Genomic DNA, 17173 nt, shown 5'->3' on the forward strand with positions numbered 1-17173 from the left:
ATGGAATATTATTGTGCTATAAGAAATGACAAGCAGGATGATTTTAGAAAAACCTGGAGAGACTCATATGAACTGATATATAGTGAAGTGAGCAGAACTAGGAAGACATTGTGCACTGTGACCGCAGTACTGTTCTCTGAGCTACTGTGAATGATTTAACTACTCTCAGCAATGCAATGATCCAAGACAATCTCAAAGGGCTAATGATGAAGCATATTATCCACCTCCAGAGAAAGAACTGATATTGATTGAACACAGACTAAAATTTTTAAAAAAGAGTACTTGTGGATTGTACATATATAACCTATATTAGATTGGTTGCTGTCTTGTGGAGGGGGGAGGAAAAGGAGGGAGGGAGAAAAATTAGGAACTCTGAATAAAAAAAAATTAATGTTAAAAAAATTAAATAATATTAATTTTTTTTAAAAGGCTATGCACATTTCTATAGCCCTTTGGGCATAGTTCCAAATTGCCCTCCAGAATGGTTGGATCTTTTCACAACTCGAGCTTTCTCACATCCCCTCCAACATCCAATATTTTCCATTTTTGTTATATTTTCTGCTGACAAGTGAGAGGTGATAGCTCAGAATTGTTTTAATTTGCATTTCCCTGATCAATAGCAATCTAGAGCATTTTTTCATAAGATTATAATTAGCTTTGATTTCTTTGTCTGAGAACTGCTTGTTCATATCCTTTGACCATTTATCAATTGGGGAATGAACTGTATTTTTATAAATCTGACTCAGTTCTCTATATATTTGAGAAATGAGGTCTTTATCAGAGATATTTGTTTCAAAAATTCTTTCCCAGTTTTCTACTTCCCTTGTAATCTTGGTTACATTAGTTTTGTTTGTGTAAAAGCCTTTAAATTTTACAATGAAAATGATCTGTTTTATATTTCATTTCATTCTCTATTTCTTCTTTGGTCCTAAATTCTTCCTCTGCCCATAAATCTGACAAATAAATGATTCCATACTTTTAATTTGTTTATGGTATCATTCTTTATGTGTAAATCATGTACTCATTTTGACCTTATTTTAGTATGTGGTGTGAGATGTTGGTCTATCCCTAGTTTTTGCTATACTGTTTTCCAGTTTTCTCAGCAGTTTTTGTCAAATAATGAGTTTTTGCTCCAAAAGCTTGGATCTTTGGGTTCACCATATACTAGATTGCTACTTGATTTAATATAGTGTAATTTCTATCAATTCTATTTCACTGATCTACCTCTATTTCTTAGCCAGTAGCAGATTATTTTGATAATTACTGCTTTATAATAAAGCTTGAAATCTGGTACTGCTAGACCACCTTCTTTCACATTTTTTTTTTCATTGATTCCATGATATCCTTGAACTTTTGCTTTTCCAGATGAATTTGGTTGTTATTTTTCCTAGCTCTATAAAATATTTTTTGATAGTTTGATTGGTATATGTTTTATACCTCTTCTGTCATGTAATACTAATTCCTTTTCCAATTATCTCTTCCATAGCTCATTTCTTTTCCAATTTCTTCTTAAAGTACTCTCATTATAAAATGTTATAAAAACATTGTTTCATCTATTTTAGCCTCTTGCTTCATCTTCTATAGGCATTCTATTTGAGTTTATGCCCAAGTTGTGTTTTTCTCTGGGGATTTGCTTATTGTTTTAAGAGACAGTTTCTTCTTCTGGGTTTGTGTCTTGAGATCACCTCTCACCACAATAACTCTTTATAGTGGGATTCTTTTTCGTTTTTCCAATGTTCCAGTTAGTTCCTCACTTCAGATTTGATGCTAAGGCTGGGCTCTGCCACCCTTGTGGAGGGAAGGTCTAGGCTAGTCCTGTTGCTGTGTTTTTAAGATACTGAATGTTGTGTAACTACAGGATCCCAGGACTGAGATGGGAACCTGCAAGCTTTCAATGTTCCCAAAGTTGTTTGATCCATGGCAAAGTTTGATTGCTGGCTCCCAAGTCTCCCCATCCCATGGGTTTGGGTATGAGCAAGAGTGGGCTACCACTGGACTCAGTCCATAAATGCTAGCCAAAAAAACCTGTTAGTTCAGAGTGGAAAAATGTATAGGTTCCCCTTCAGTCTGGGATTTTTCCCTGGTTATTCCTCTGCAGGCTGAACCAAATGCTAAAATTTGAGTCTGCTCTGCAGATCCATAGGACACCACTGCTGCTTGCTTGTGAAATTCTTCCTTTCTAGATACACTACTCAAGGCCTTCCTCCCTCTAACCTGGAATACCACTCCTTTGGTCCCCTTCTCAGTCATCTCTGGACCTGTGAATTGGAATTGGGTAACAAAGTTTGCCAGTTTGTACCTGTCCCATTGCTAAGGTCTGAGACTTCTTCTCCTGGTGTACAGTTTCTCTGTGGGCAGTGGAGTGATCCCACCTAGGTACTCCTGGCCTAACCTCCTTCTCAGAGTCCTCAGACCTCTCTGTCTCCCTATGCTGAGCTGGGCAGGACAAATGATTCATGGTGACTTTTCTCTAGATTTCCCCATAAAGATTCTGTCTAGTATGATTTTTAGATTTTTTTAGCAGAGTTTAGTGCAGGGAAGCCTGCTTCCCACCAGTGTTGCATCACGGTACCATACCCATGATTCTAACTTTGAACAAAGTATAGGGAAGTCCAGTTTTGGAGAATGGTGTGGGAAGTCAGAGATGATAAAAAAACTGTGCACTTTCAGACTGTTAGAATCAGAAATGCTTTAGTCATTAAATCTATCCTACCTGACTACAGGATGAAAAATAGCTAAATGATTCTAAATAAAAAATATTCTGTTCTGATTTTTTGAGCTTACACCACTCCATTCTAATATTCTGATCATGAGACAGGCCACCACAAACACTTTGAGTGCACTGTGATAATATACAGCAAGAGTAAAAAAAAAATCAATTGTATCTTTTGATCCAGAAATTCCATCATTATGATCCCCCATCATAAAAGCATAAAAGGAAAAAAAGGCTCTATCTGCACACAAAAATTTATAATTATTCTATTTAAAACAGCAAAAACAAAATCCTTAAAGCCAAAGACACACACACACACACACACACACACACACACACACACATTTACAAATACTGGAAATGGTTGGATAAATTTTGGCTCATTAATGTAATAGATGCTACACTGTAAGTATCTTGCAAATATCTATTTATTTATGTGTTGTTCCCTCATTAGAATGTAAGCCCACTGAGGGCACAGATGATGGTTGCCTTTCTTTGTCTTAGTGCGCAGGGTAGTGCTTGGCATATAGCAAACACTTAATAAATCATGTCCATGTAATGTAATAGATGGGGGAGAAGGCAGGAAGATTAAGAATTACCACATCACTGGGGCAACTGTTCTGCAAGAAGACATGAAGAGATTAACTAACTTCCTCTATGTCCCATGGCTAGGATGTGCCAAAGGTGAGACTTGAATCCAAGCCTTAACACTTCTGATGAAAAGCAATAAATAGGAAGCATTGAAATTTGAGAAAATAATGGGGTTCTGGGGGACCCAAAGAGCCTTTTCTGACCTTTCTTAAGGCCACCCCTGAGTCAGTAAAGTTGGACCTAAGACTCTGAATACAGACAATAGAGATTAAAACCACACCTACCTGAAAGCCTTTCCCCTCAAAGGGTCTGTCCTCTGAACTCTTACCTCAGCACATACTGTTCATGGACCACCCTCAAGTCCAGTAAACCAATAGATTTGAATGGTGCTAGCCAATTACCTTGAAGCAGTGTGGGAGGGCCACCTCTCCTCCGGACCCAAAGGAAGCTTATGCTCACTCTCTTTCTTGGCCTGGGGTTTGTGGAAGAATCAGCCACGTGGCCCGCTCTCTCTCCTTTCTGAACTTTCTGAGTCACATGCTCTCTCTTTAGTAATATTTAATATGCTTTAATAAATGCTTAATGCCCCAAACTGATACTACAGCCTCTAATTTCTAAGTAGCTAAGTTCCCTAAAACTTGGGACAGAGATAGGCACCCCCATATAATTTCAAATGACATAGAAGAAAATATGAAAAGACCTATATGAGATGATGCAAAGCAAAATAACTACTACCAGAATTGTGTACCTACTGAATACAATCTGTTTTTGTTCTTCTTCTTAAAAAGAAGAAAAGAAAGTCAGAAGTAGCATAATTTCAGACAGATGTGGCATGGAAGGGGTATGTTTATTGTTTTTAAATTAATTTGGTTCTATGTTGTTAAATGTTTTGAGTTTTATGTAAGATTGTGATTCTTATTTTCTACTTCTGTTTGTTTTGTTTATGGTTATTTAGTTTGTAACGAAGTTTTTAAAAATCCTAATTAAGAATCCTATAAACCTATATTACACATCATAAATAAAGAACGTTAACTATTCTAGATTTATGGCCAAGTCTTAGTTATGTATATTGTGAAGTACAAGATGCTAGCACTCTATATTCTAATCTACTGTGCATTCCTTAAGTTAACAGCATCTTTTTGGGGGAAGACTACAAATTTGAGACTCATTTGATCCTGAAAGTAATAGGGAAGCACTGGAGTTTATTGAGTAGGGAGGTGGTAACATGATTGGACCTAAACTTGAGCAAAATCACTTTGGTGACTGAAGAGAAACTGAAATGTACTTTAGGTTTAAGATAGCAACACTGGACTCTAAACAAATCACGTGACCTTCTTGGACCTGTTTCTTCATGTAAAATGAAGGAGTTAGACTACATGATCTTTGAGGTCCCCTCCAGCTATATATTTATGATTTTGTTAACAAATTAAGAAAAAGCTTCATGAAGCCCAAGAGACAAAGTTAAGGGGTAGGCCATATGCAGCAAAAGGAAAGGAGGTTAGCTATGAAGATTGTTATTTTTTGTAATGTGTTTATAAAGTTGTTAGGGAGGAAAAATTTTTGAGATACTGCAAAAGGAGTCTTAAAAACTAGAGTCTTAAAATTTCACAAGAACACAAATAACCCTCTAATTTTGGGATGACCTTTCTTTTCCATCCTTTCTTTGCTGTAAACCCGACCTCTAGATATAGCTATTTTTCCAGCTTCTGCTTGGGTTTGTCTTTCTTTTCTTTTCTTTCTTTCTTTCTCTTTCTTCCTTTTTGCAGGGGTTGGGGGAAGAAAGGGCTGGGAAGTAAGGAAATTTAATCCATTCAAAAATAATCTTAAAAGAACAAAAAAGGGGGCAGCTAGGTGGCACAGTGGATAGAGCACTGGCCCTGGATTCAGGAAGACCTGAGTTCAAATGCAGCCTCAGACACTTAACACTTACTAGCTGTGTGACCCTAAGCAAGTAACTTAACCCCAATTGCCTCACACAAAAAACAAAAACCAAACCAAAAAAAAAAAAAAAAGAACAAAAAAGTACACTACTCTTTACCCCTAATTACAAAGCTCATATTTGTCTTTCAAAACATGTTACTGAAGATACTGTGGTTTGATACTCAAACTGGCAGGTGGTAACTAGTTGGCACTCATCCATTTCAGTGATCTGGTGTCTGTTCTGACTCTAAGACCTGACAGGAACATTACAACAGAGTTGGCATTTCTAGAGAAGCTTGACAATCTCCAATCAAACCACATTAATGAATGTTTTCTACTACCCTTGAGCTTCTGTAGTTTGCTCAACAAAGAACACACCCCTATTGGCACTTGCTCTGCAACTGTATTTTCATTTAGCAAATTCTGAGAATTATTGGCAGCTTTCAAAGTATGATAAAGACAGTCAAATGCCATGTAATTTTTCATCTTTTCAGAGACTGGCTCATCTAAATTTAGACAGGATTTCTGCTACCTAGACACAGACCCCAAGGAATTTTTGGCCACCAACGTAAGCAAATAGTTGCCAGCCCAATAAAACTGCCACTGAAATGGAGCAGAAAAAGGAAAGGCATCTGCACAAAAGCCAGAAGAATACATAAGCAAATACAAAGAGTTTTTTGGGTGAAACTATAAAACATGTTTGGAATTTTAAACTAAACCTTTGATCAGGTAGAAGAATTTAATGAAGTATGTTATCCATTTTTATCAACTTGAATTTTTAACTGCCGTCATATTAACATTTTATGACAAATGCCTAATTTCTCTAAAATGATACATAAGCCTCTTTAAACACGAAGGAATTTTGTTTTTATTTTAAAAAAAAAATTTAGGAAGGTTAGTGGACACTCCTTCAGGGCCTAGGAATAGCAGGGTAAAAAAACAATAACAAAAAAACCCTGCAGCTTCAAATTTGGAACCATACTTCTAAAGATAATATGGAGACCAATAAGGAAGCATGCTAGGTAGACCCAAAATGCAAAATGAAATATGCATTTTTTGGACACTGTTTGATAATACATATTTGTTATAGGGGTTTAGGTATTCTTTTTTCCCTCCTATGGTGGGTAGCAGGATTTGAAAGAAGATGGGAGTAGGAATAGTGTTGCCACAACAAAAAGAAGAGAGGGTCATGCATTTTTTAATGCATGGAAGAGAAGAGAAGGAATTCCAGAAGGAAATACAGACAAGAAGAATGACTTTGAAAGTTACATTTCAAATTAATCATACATTTAAAGGGAAAAGCAAATTGTATATAACTGTGATTTATAGTTTCATGTACAATCCTTTTTTCTTAGCTCTGTTCTGTGCATATTTCAGAAGTTGTATGACCATGTTCGACTCCAAGTTTAAGATAAGAGTGATATTTTATACAAAATAGAAGCTATGTAAAAAATAAAGTTTAGGAAACTATGGGAAGGCAACTGATATTATTTTATGTATTTTCTAAAATTTTCTGTACATAGTCAGGGAGGGAGGCTCAGTTGCTAATGATCTTTGGGAGCTAAATTTAGTATTTTCAAAATAAAATTCAACTCAACAAGCATTTATTAAGACCCTCCTATATGTCAGGTACCACGATAGGCAAGCATACAAATTTCAAGTAGTCCCTTTCCTCAAGGAGCTCATATTTTATTGGGGGGGGGGTGAGATAAAACATGTACAAACATAAGTAAACACTAAGTCGTTTGAGGGAGGAGAGTGCATTACTAACCAAGGGAATCAAAGAATGCTTCATAGAGGAAGTGGAGGTAGAGAAGGATGTGACTTGAGCTATTAGGAAGAAAAGGATCCTTAGAAGATGACTCATGGAAGTGAACTCCAGGCACAAAGACACATGGAGAAGCAGGAGTTACAAGGATGAGTTTAGAGAAAATCCAGTCCTATGGAGTCCAGCTGGATTAGAGTCCAGAGTTCCTGAAGGGACCAGAAAGGTGGGTAGGGCCAGATTACAAAGGCCTTAAGTATAAGTCGGAGGAATTTATCATTCTGATGCCTGGGAAAGCTCTCAGAATCATGTTACCCCATGTAAAGATAGAGGAGACAAAATAGAAAAATGTCAAAATGGTCAGTACCCAAAAGGGCCTCAAAAACAGAATAAAATTAAGAGGTAGCCATTATCTTCTAGTATAAAGGAAATTTCCAGTATTTCCTTTAGATTGATACCTTAGTATAAAATTGTTTAATTAAAAAGGTGAATCCCAGTCAGGAGCAGATTCTTTGAAAACTCTAATACTCATATGTTAAATTAAAAAAAAAAAACAACAAAAAAACCCTATCACACTTGTTGGACAGAACTGATTCAAGTTGGGTGTTGAAGGGAAAGGATGGGAGTGAAGAGAATGTAAAAGTATTATAATATGGGAGATAGAACCTTATGCTCAGTCAAATCTGAAGACATACATTAAAGGCAATAATGCATTTGTCTGTAATAAATAACAAAGGGGAGAGTTTCAGAGAAACCTGGGAAGATTACTTTAAATGGATGCAGAGTAAAGTAAGCAGAACCAGAACAATTTGTGCAATAACAACACAGTAAAGACAAACAATCAGAACTCTTATCAATGCAATGACCATCAATGATTCCAGAAGACTTATGATATGCATAATACTTAGCTCCAGAGAAAGGCATAATGGACTCATGGTTTAGAATGAGACAATTCTATTTTCAATATGGCCAAAAATAAAGGTAATATAACCAATAGTTTAAAACTGTCTTAGCATAGCGTATATTAGAATTTCCATTTCTGTAACCATCTCCCCCATACATTTAAATTTCACCATGCTAGTTCTATGCTTTGTGTAAATTTTTGAGATACTTAAAAAGTTATACGATTAAACACATTTCTATCTCATACTCTATTACATAATTCACTTGTTTATTTACCATTCCAATGCATTTTCTAAGGATGCTCCAGATACTGAAGTCATTTCTGGAAAACATTGGAGAGGGCAAGCTTGTTCTGGGAAAAGAAAGAAAAACAGAGATTGCATTTCAGTGCTTGTAACTTAAGGAAAGAAAGTCCAGGGTTATTTATGGCAGTATTGTATTCAGCCAGATGCAGAGAGACAGGAAGAATGAGCAGCTGGAGCTTTGCCACAGGTCAAGCAAATGGGAGGCTGTCCCCTGTATTTCACTGCTATTTTGGGTACCTTTGGGGTTTCTAAGGAGAATAGTTAATGAATAATTCTATCTTTTCAAGACTCTTTTAACCTCAGTTCCATTGGCCCATATATTCCACTCTAAGCATATTAGAACTATAACCCTTATTTTGGAGTCTGCTGCAGGGTTATCTTGTAGATTAAATATATTTTATGATCTTTTTGGAACTTCAAAACTAAATTCCCTTGGACAAGGTCTGAGACAGCTCAGCTTTATACTAAAGCAAGGTATTCAATCCAATTTAACTCAACACAAACCAAAAAGATGCTATTATAGTCCAAAGATATATTGAGAAATGTTAGCAGACATCTAAATAACGTGTCTTGTCATTCTATGCTGATAAATATCTTGGTCAAAAGGCCACCAACAAGTCTTTTTATACAGGTCTGGAAAAATGTGAATCGAAAAAGGATGACAAGACTATAAAAGCAAATTATTAGGGCAAAGTATAAACATTAATTCCTTTTAGAGCACAAATGTTAAAAAAAACCAAAACCAAAACACTACAGTTTGTTGACTTTAAAAAAAACAAAAGTTTATACCATGTAAGAATCTTTATAGTCTTCTGACCTATAAAATGTTTTTCACACTTAATTTTTAAGTTAGGAATATTTACTACAAATTTTAATGGTGAAATTCTTAACATTTTTCTATTGATATCTAATATACTCCAATGGTACTTCATTTCCCCCCTCCCCCCAAATATGCTAGTTGATGACCACAGATGGTTTCTAAATTTTTTTTTTGGTGAGGCAATTGGGGTTAAATGACTTGCCCAGGGTCACACAGCTAGTAAGTGTCAAGTGTCTGAGGCTGGATTTGAACTCAGGTCCTCCTGACTCCAGGGCCGGTGCTTTATCCACTGCGCCACCTAGCTGCCCCCACGGATGGTTTCTAAATGACACATTATTCAACTATCCAAGAACCAGCAATCTTCTGAGATATTAAAATGAGTGAGCCGGATAATAGAACTAAAAATCTATTGCATAGTAATCTGTTTATTTCTGTAATTAAATCATTTACATTTAATATTCAGTCTTGGTGCTATAAATAAACTTATTTATCCATGAAAAAGCCAAATCAGAAAAGTAACATTTATGACTTCTAAAACACTCTAAGAAAACATTGTTGCTGAGTGTATAATCAAAAGGTACTTTCAGGCCATCTTTTTTTCCAAGCCTAAAATACAAGTGCTGTGCATTTTTTTAAAAAATAAAAAGACAATTTTAAGGGGGGAAAAGAAAGTGCAGAGTAATGGAAAATCATATTTGATGGACAGAAGTATCCATTTTTTTTCCCCAAAGGATAAAGCTTTCAAAGTTACTGGATAGGAAACTTTGTGTTTTTATAGTATTTGTATATTTTATAGTATTACAAGCAACAGCCAAGATTTGAAATCATTTTTAGATTAGAAACCATCACAGAATTAGTCTGCAGGTAATCTTGTCCAAGAACATTCTGCTATTTTTATTTTCATGGCAATATAAGCTTGTATTGTGTTTTACAAAGGAAGATCAATGCTTAACTTATCTAGAGGTTAGACTTCCAATAACCTTAATTATCCAGGACACAGCCACAAAAGAGGAAGGGAAAAAAGCCTTTGAATAGCAAATGTTATCACAAAGCCCATGCACTTTACTTTATAGGAAAAATGAAGTCATCTTCAAGCTCTCGCTAGGACAACTTATTTGAAATAATTAAAAGCAGGAGGATACACATAGAGAGAACAACAGAAATGATAGCTTACAGCAGTGAGGACAGAAGAACAAAAAAAGGCAGACAGAAGAAATATAAAAGCATAGCAATTTGGAGCCACTTGGTGTAGGGGCAAACAGCCATACACACCTCATTAGTTCCTAAGGACATCACTGTATTATGCAGCAGTATAACTGATGTTCATAATGATGTCTCTGAGTCATTAAAAAAAGGTTAAAATCAAGGAAATGAATATAATTTAAAAAATTTTAATAATAGAAACTTTAAACATGTAAACCAATTATCTGTAAGTTCATTTATAAAAACACTTCATACTCAACCAAGCCAAATAATAATAATATGAAATAGGAGAAATTAAAAGTAGCCATTTAGATTTTTCAGAATATATGTGTGTGTGAGTGTGTGTATGTGTGTGTGTAAAAATCCCATTATTCCCGACTTCCTTAGAATATATTTAAGAGCCCCAGGTTCCACGCTCATTGTTTTCTTTGCCTAGATAAGAAATATCCTAAAAGAATGACTAGGAGTAAGATGCCCTGGTTCAATTAACCAAACATATTAATGATATTAAGGGATTGTACAATAGTACAAGAATTAGCTTTAAAGTGAAAATATCAGTAAACCAGTTTTGTTTTTTTTCGGACAGATTCTTTTCAATAAGTTAACTTCTCTCCCTTTCCGGGGATTACACAGACATAGCCTGTCTCAAATTCAATCTGCTTTAGTTTGCAAAACTTTGAATATCCAACTTTGTGCAGTTCTTCCCTACTTTGAAAAAGGGTTAACAATGGCAATAAGTCTTTAGGTACCCAATAGCAAAACAAAAACCAAGACAAACCAAACAAATTTAAAAATCATGTTAATTTGGTCAACTGGATTAGAGAATAGTGGGCCATCTATCAGTCAAGAAGACTCAAGTTTAAGTCCTGTCTCTGACACATACCAGCTGTGTGATGCAAGGCTAATCACTTAAAGGGGAGCAAACCTCTGAGTAACAGGTAAGTTGCATATCACCAATGGTTGAAGAAATTTTCACACTAAGAATATTCATAGGTCCAGACCAAAATTAAAACAAAACAAAAAAATAACTAATTTTCTCCCTCAAAAAAATCCACCTCAAGACCTAGTTAATTTAGTTTGTAAAATCAAAATGTCTGATTGGCATTAGAAACATCAGAGAAATGGTGGCTTTAACAATGTATGACAACAAAGGAAGAGTCCATTAATTTCTTCAGGGGTCTTTGGATTTATATTATTTTAAGTACATTTTAATTTAGGACAATTTAAAATATGGCTTTAAAAATTATTGGGCTTTGGAACATTTGCAGAATCACAGCAGCTCTGAGCTTCAAGGGACGTGAGGTCATTTAATCCAATTTATTCATGAAAAGGAATTCTTTGTACAACATGAAAAGGTGCTCATCTAGTCTCCACTTGAAGACCTCTAGTGATCTATTCCAATCCAACCTAAGAGTTATTTTTTAAGAGCTCAAATTACAAAGTCAAAAAAAGTTCTTGTCCTCAAGGAGATTACATTCTCTTAGGGAGATGAGAGATATAAACAGATAAATATATACCAATAACAAAAGGAGGAGGAGGAGGGAGTTAAATACTAATAATTAGATTCTGAGTATTAGCAGGATTGCAAAAGGCTCTCCATAAGAGGTGGTAGAGAAACAGAGCCTCTCAGGAAGCTCAATACTCTAAGAGGAGACATTGAGTACAGGAAGGAAAGTCATTATAATAAGCCTGGAAAAGTTGGTTGGAATCAGATCATGGAAGGCCAACTAAGGAGCCTGCACTTCATCCTAGAGGCATTCAAGGTTCTTGGGCAAGGGAGTGAAATATTCAAACTATGTCTACTACCTAAGCAAAAATAGAGAAATCTAGAGATAGGGTGCCTGGGGTGGGGTGGAGTGGAATAATGAGTTCTGTTGTGGGTATGTGGAACTTGAGATACCTCTAGAGCATCCAGGAAAAGGGCACAAAGACATATGCACAGAGATGAAAACCAAACCGAAGGGAGGTAGGAAACATTACTGAGAAAGGCTATAGAAACTGAACAGAAGACCCAGAATAGTTTTGGGGAACATTAGTTTTGGGGAACAATAGTTTTGGGGAACATCCTTAATTATGGAGTGGGTACCCAATATCTCAGCTTTTGCTAAGGCCTGTCAATTTCATCTTCATTCTCTTCTCTGCCACTGCCACCACTCTAGTATAGGCCCTCATCACCTCACACCTTGGTTACTACACAGTTACTGATGGGTCTACCTAGCTCAAGTCTCTCCCTACTTCAATTCCTCCTCGAGTCGGCCATCAAAGTGATTTTCCTAAATCGGCTCTAACCATGTCACCCTCCCTCCTTTCCTACTGCCTCCAGGAGCAAATACAAAATCCTTGGTTTGGCATTGAAAACTCTTCATAACTTAGCCCCCTCCTCCTTCCTTTCCAGTCTTCTTACATTATACTCTCTGCAATATATTCTTCAATACAGTGACACTGGCCTCCTGGCTGTTCCACAAGTCACTCCCTCTCTCAGCATTTTCTCTGGCTGCCTCCTGTGCTTAAAATTCCTTTCCTCTTCTGCTCCAACTACTCACCTCCTTGGCTTCCTTTAAGTCTCAAATAAAATCTCACTGTCTTCAAGACTTCTTCAACCCCTCTTAATTCCAGTGATATTTTCTATGTATCCCATATACAGCTTGCTTTGTCTATATTTATTTGAATGTTGTCTCCTCCTTTAGACTGTGAGTTCCTTGTGGGCAGACACCATCTTTTGCCTCTTTTTGTATTCCTAGCATTAAGCACAATGTCTGGCATATAGTAGGCACTTAGTAAATGTTGACTGATTGATTGGTCTAACAAAAGAGACTAAGAACAGTCAGAAAACTAGGAGATCTGTGACACAAAAACCCAGAGAAAAGAAATTATCCAGGAAGAAGGGGTCTGATTGACAGTATCAAAAGTACTAGAAAAGTCTGAGAAAAGACAACCATATTGAGCAGCTAAGAGATTGTAATAGCAACTCTGTAAGAGAGCAGCTATAGCTAAGATGTGGAGGAGAAGATGAAAGGGAGGTAACTAGAGGAGAAGGCTTTTAATAGAAGGCTGTTTTTTTGTAAAAGGGAAGAGAAATTTAGGAAAATAGCTTGAGGGGACAGAAGTTAAGGTTTTTTTAAGGATGGGCAGAGTTGGATGTGATTGTAGACAGTAGTTCAGGAAAGCTAAAAGAATAGAGGAAGGAGGGGCAGCTAGATGGAGCAGTGGATAAAGCACCAGCCCTGGATTCAGCAGCACCTGAGTTCAAATCTGGCCTCAGACACTTGACACTAGCTGTGTGACCCTGGGCAAGTCACTTAACTCCGATTGCCCCATAAAAAAAAAAAAAAGAATAGAGGAAGGAAAGGGCTGAAGGAGGAACCTGCTAGAGGAGGCAGAAAGGTAGGCAATCAGGGCACAAGAAGAGTGACTGGCTTTGTGAAGAAAAAGACTTCTTCATCACAGACTAAAGTACAGCAATTGAGAATGGAGTACACTCTATTTTAAAGTCAAGGGAATTTAACATACTGGAAGGGGAGAAGGAATGTATGATGAATAGCTTTTATTTCTCAAAAAAGTAATGTGCCAATTTTTCTGACACTGAGAGTACAGCCTGGAGAAGAATGAGACATGGCTGGCCTAGGCATCTTCCTTCAAAAGATCTTCTGAAAGGAGCCATCTAATTAGTGGGAAAAGCTGAAGGGGTAGAGGAAACTTCTAATGTGTAAATTCCAGGGTTGTACAGAGCCTCCGGGATGAGAGGGCTTCTGGCACATGGGAGACAGTTTGGAGTTCAGTCTGCAGAGGAGTGAGAGTAGTTATTAGCTGATATCTCTGGAAAGATATTTATTATATTATTATATTATATTTATATTTATTATATTATAGTATTTGTTTTTACAAATAGAGGTTCACCTCTCAAGTTATAATAGCAAAAGGAAGGTCTAGAAGTGGCAGGGAGAAGCAAGGAGTATGTATGTATGTATGTATGTATGTATGTATGTATGTATGTATGTATGTATGTATATACACCTCATTACTTTTCTGGTCCAGAGTGTTGGCAGGGAAGGAGAATAAGAAGGGACTGGAGAGGGTAGTCTACAAGGTAGACTGGAATATATACATTATATAAGAGGAGTAATGTCTAATAAGCCTAGAAAGATAGGGTGGAATCAGACTAATAAACCCTTTATCCTACTTGGTCACAGAAAACCATGAGACTTCTCCATGAGAGGAGTGTCATGGTCTGATCTGTGACTTAGGAATATAAGATTTGTTCTTCCCCCTTCCTTTTCTTCTTCCGCCTTGGAGGCCATGTCAACTCTAAGTTGCCTTGGTCTTCTCCACACGGCAGCCAAAATTGATTTCTCCTTCCTTGAATATTTAATACCACCCTCATGTAGAGGAAGGGGAGAGGAAGAGCAATGGATTCACAGGTTTGAATAATGGCTCAGTTCCTTACTTCCAGTGTGATCCTGGATAAATCACTTTGAATCTTAGTTTCCTCATCTGTAAAATTAAGAAGCAATACTGGGAGGGGCAGCTAGATGGCGCAGTGGATAGAGCACCGGCCCTGGAGTCAGGAGTACCTGAGTTCAAATCCGGCCTCAGACACTTAATACTTAACTAGCTGCGTGACCCTGGGCAAGTCACTTAACCCCAATTGCCTCACTTAAAAAAAAAAAAAAAAAGCAATACTGGAGCATCTCTAAAACCTCTTCCCACTTTAAATCCTTTGGTTCTATCTGAACCATTCCTCAGCATGTAGTATCAGGTGATCAAAGAATCACCGAAATAGAACTGAAAGGAACTTCAGAAGCAATCTTAGTCCAACTTCATAATTTACAAATAATGAAACTGAGACACACAGAGGTTGTGACTTGATAAAGATTACAAAGATAGTAGGGATCAGAGGTATTCAAGTCAACAAATATTTAGTAAGTAATTTTTATGTGCCAGGCATTGTACTAAGCATGGGGATAAAACACAGAAAAACAACAAAAACACCAGAAACCTTTCCTGCCCTCAAGGAGCTTATAACCTAGCGGGGCACAAACAAGATATATACAGGATAAACTGGCGATAACTTTAAAGAGAAGGTACTAAGATTAAGAAAGACGAGGAAAGGCTTCTTACAGAAGGCAGGACTTAGTCTGAGACTTGAAAGCCAGGGAAGCCAGGAAGTGCAGGTAAGGAGAGCAAGAGTTCTAGGTATAGGAGAACAACCAATGAAAAGACAAGAGTTGGGAGATGGAGGGTCTTACATGAGGAAAATAAGGAGGCTAGAATACATACAATATTGCAGATTACATGGAAGAGAGTAGCCATAAGAAAATTGGAAAGGGAGGAAGCAGACAGGTTATGAAGGGCTTTGAACACCAGAGAATTTTATATTTGATCCCAGGGGTAACAGGGAACCACTAGAGTTTGTTTAATAGGGGAATGAAATGGTCAGACTTGTGCTTTTAGTAAGATCACTCTGACAGCTGAATAGAGAATGGATTGGAGTAGGAAAAGAGTTGAGATGGGGAGACCAAACAGAAGGCTATTGCAATTGTCTAGGAATGAGGTGCTTAGTGCCTGCAGCAGTCTAGTGGGAGGGTCAGAAAGAAGGGGGCCTATTCGTGAGATGTTACAAAGGTAAAAATGAACAGGTCTTGGCCACAAATGGATAGCTAAGCTCAGTGAGGAACTGAGGATAATACTTAGGCTGTAAGCCTGGGGTACAAGGGGGTGGTGTTGCCCTCTACAGTAATAGAGAAGCTGGGAAGGGGGAAAAAGTTTAGGTAGACATATAATGAGTTCGGTTTTAGAGACATTGAGTTTAAGATGTCAATGGGACATCTAGTTCAAAATGTCTAATAGGCAGCTGGAGATGTGAGACTGGAAGTTGTAAGAGAGGTCAGGGCTAGAAAAGTGGATTTGAACATTGTTAGCACTGAGATGATAATGAATTCATGTGTGCTGATGAGAACAACAAGTTAAACAGTATAGAGGGAGAACAGAAAAAAGTCCAAGACAAATTCTTTGGTTTAGCCAAGTTTAGTAGGTATGACTTGAAAAAAGACCCAGCAAAGAAGACTAAGGAAGAGTAATGAGGTAGGTAGGAGGAGAACCAGGAGAGTACTGTAATGAAAAGCTATAGAGAAGAAGGTATCAAGGAAAATAAAGTAAATGAGTAAATTATGCTGTCAAAAACTGCAGAGATCATGAAGGATGAGGACTAAAAAAAAGGTCATTAGACAAAATCAGAAACTCTGAAGAGAATAATTTTGGCTGAATAATGAGGTTGGAAGGCATGCTTTAAAAAGAGCTAAGATGAGAGTGAGATGAAAGGAAGTAGAGGCACCTATTACAGATAACATTATTAAGTTAAAAAATATAAAAGAACTGATTTTTTAATGAAAATATACAATGACCTCCTGATCTACCTGTTATTCATCAGATTAGCAGCCACTTTATCTTTTACTGTTTTACCTAGAAACATCTTTCTAGAGTCATTCAACAGCCTACTAATGAAAAACAAGAACACAACAGACTATAGTTTACCATATTTGGTGACCTCATTCTTACAAAAAATTTTAAGTCAAATTCTAGCATTTAAATGCCTTGCTTAAAATAAAAGCCTCTCCCACTAAAATACCTAAACAATGTGAAAATGTTAAAAAAAATTCATAAAAAGCAGCATAATCTTTGAATTTTCTTTTAAGGTAAAATAACAATAACTTTAATAATAATAGGTGTTTTTTTTCTTCCACTCATCCATTCATGGCCTTAGAGTTTCTGTGATCTCTAAACATTTATACTCTTAGGAAGGAATAAAACAAAGAACATCCTCTGGAGCACTTAGATTTAAGCATCTCAGAGGGCCTCCTTACTCCTTTTTCTAAAGACACACTCCCCACCTTTCCCCAGTAATGTTCCTTTCAGTTGTGAATTAGCACATTCTTTCAATACTTGTAAGCATTTAT

At 36.8% G+C, this 17173-nt stretch overlaps 1 protein-coding gene across 2 annotated transcripts in view; it reads right to left on the bottom strand.

Annotated features, from left to right (window-relative positions):
- Positions 1-17173, bottom strand: part of OSBPL1A (oxysterol binding protein like 1A) — a 316892-nt gene that overhangs the window by 39625 nt on the left and 260094 nt on the right. For both annotated transcript variants that reach the window (XM_043969592.1, XM_043969582.1), the window contains exon 17: positions 8169-8244. In XM_043969592.1, coding sequence (XP_043825527.1) covers positions 8169-8244 — 76 coding nt within the window. The remainder of the gene's footprint in view (positions 1-8168; positions 8245-17173) is intronic.

The sequence above is a fragment of the Dromiciops gliroides genome, chromosome 1, assembly GCF_019393635.1.
Source record: "Dromiciops gliroides isolate mDroGli1 chromosome 1, mDroGli1.pri, whole genome shotgun sequence".
NCBI lineage: Eukaryota > Metazoa > Chordata > Mammalia > Microbiotheria > Microbiotheriidae > Dromiciops > Dromiciops gliroides.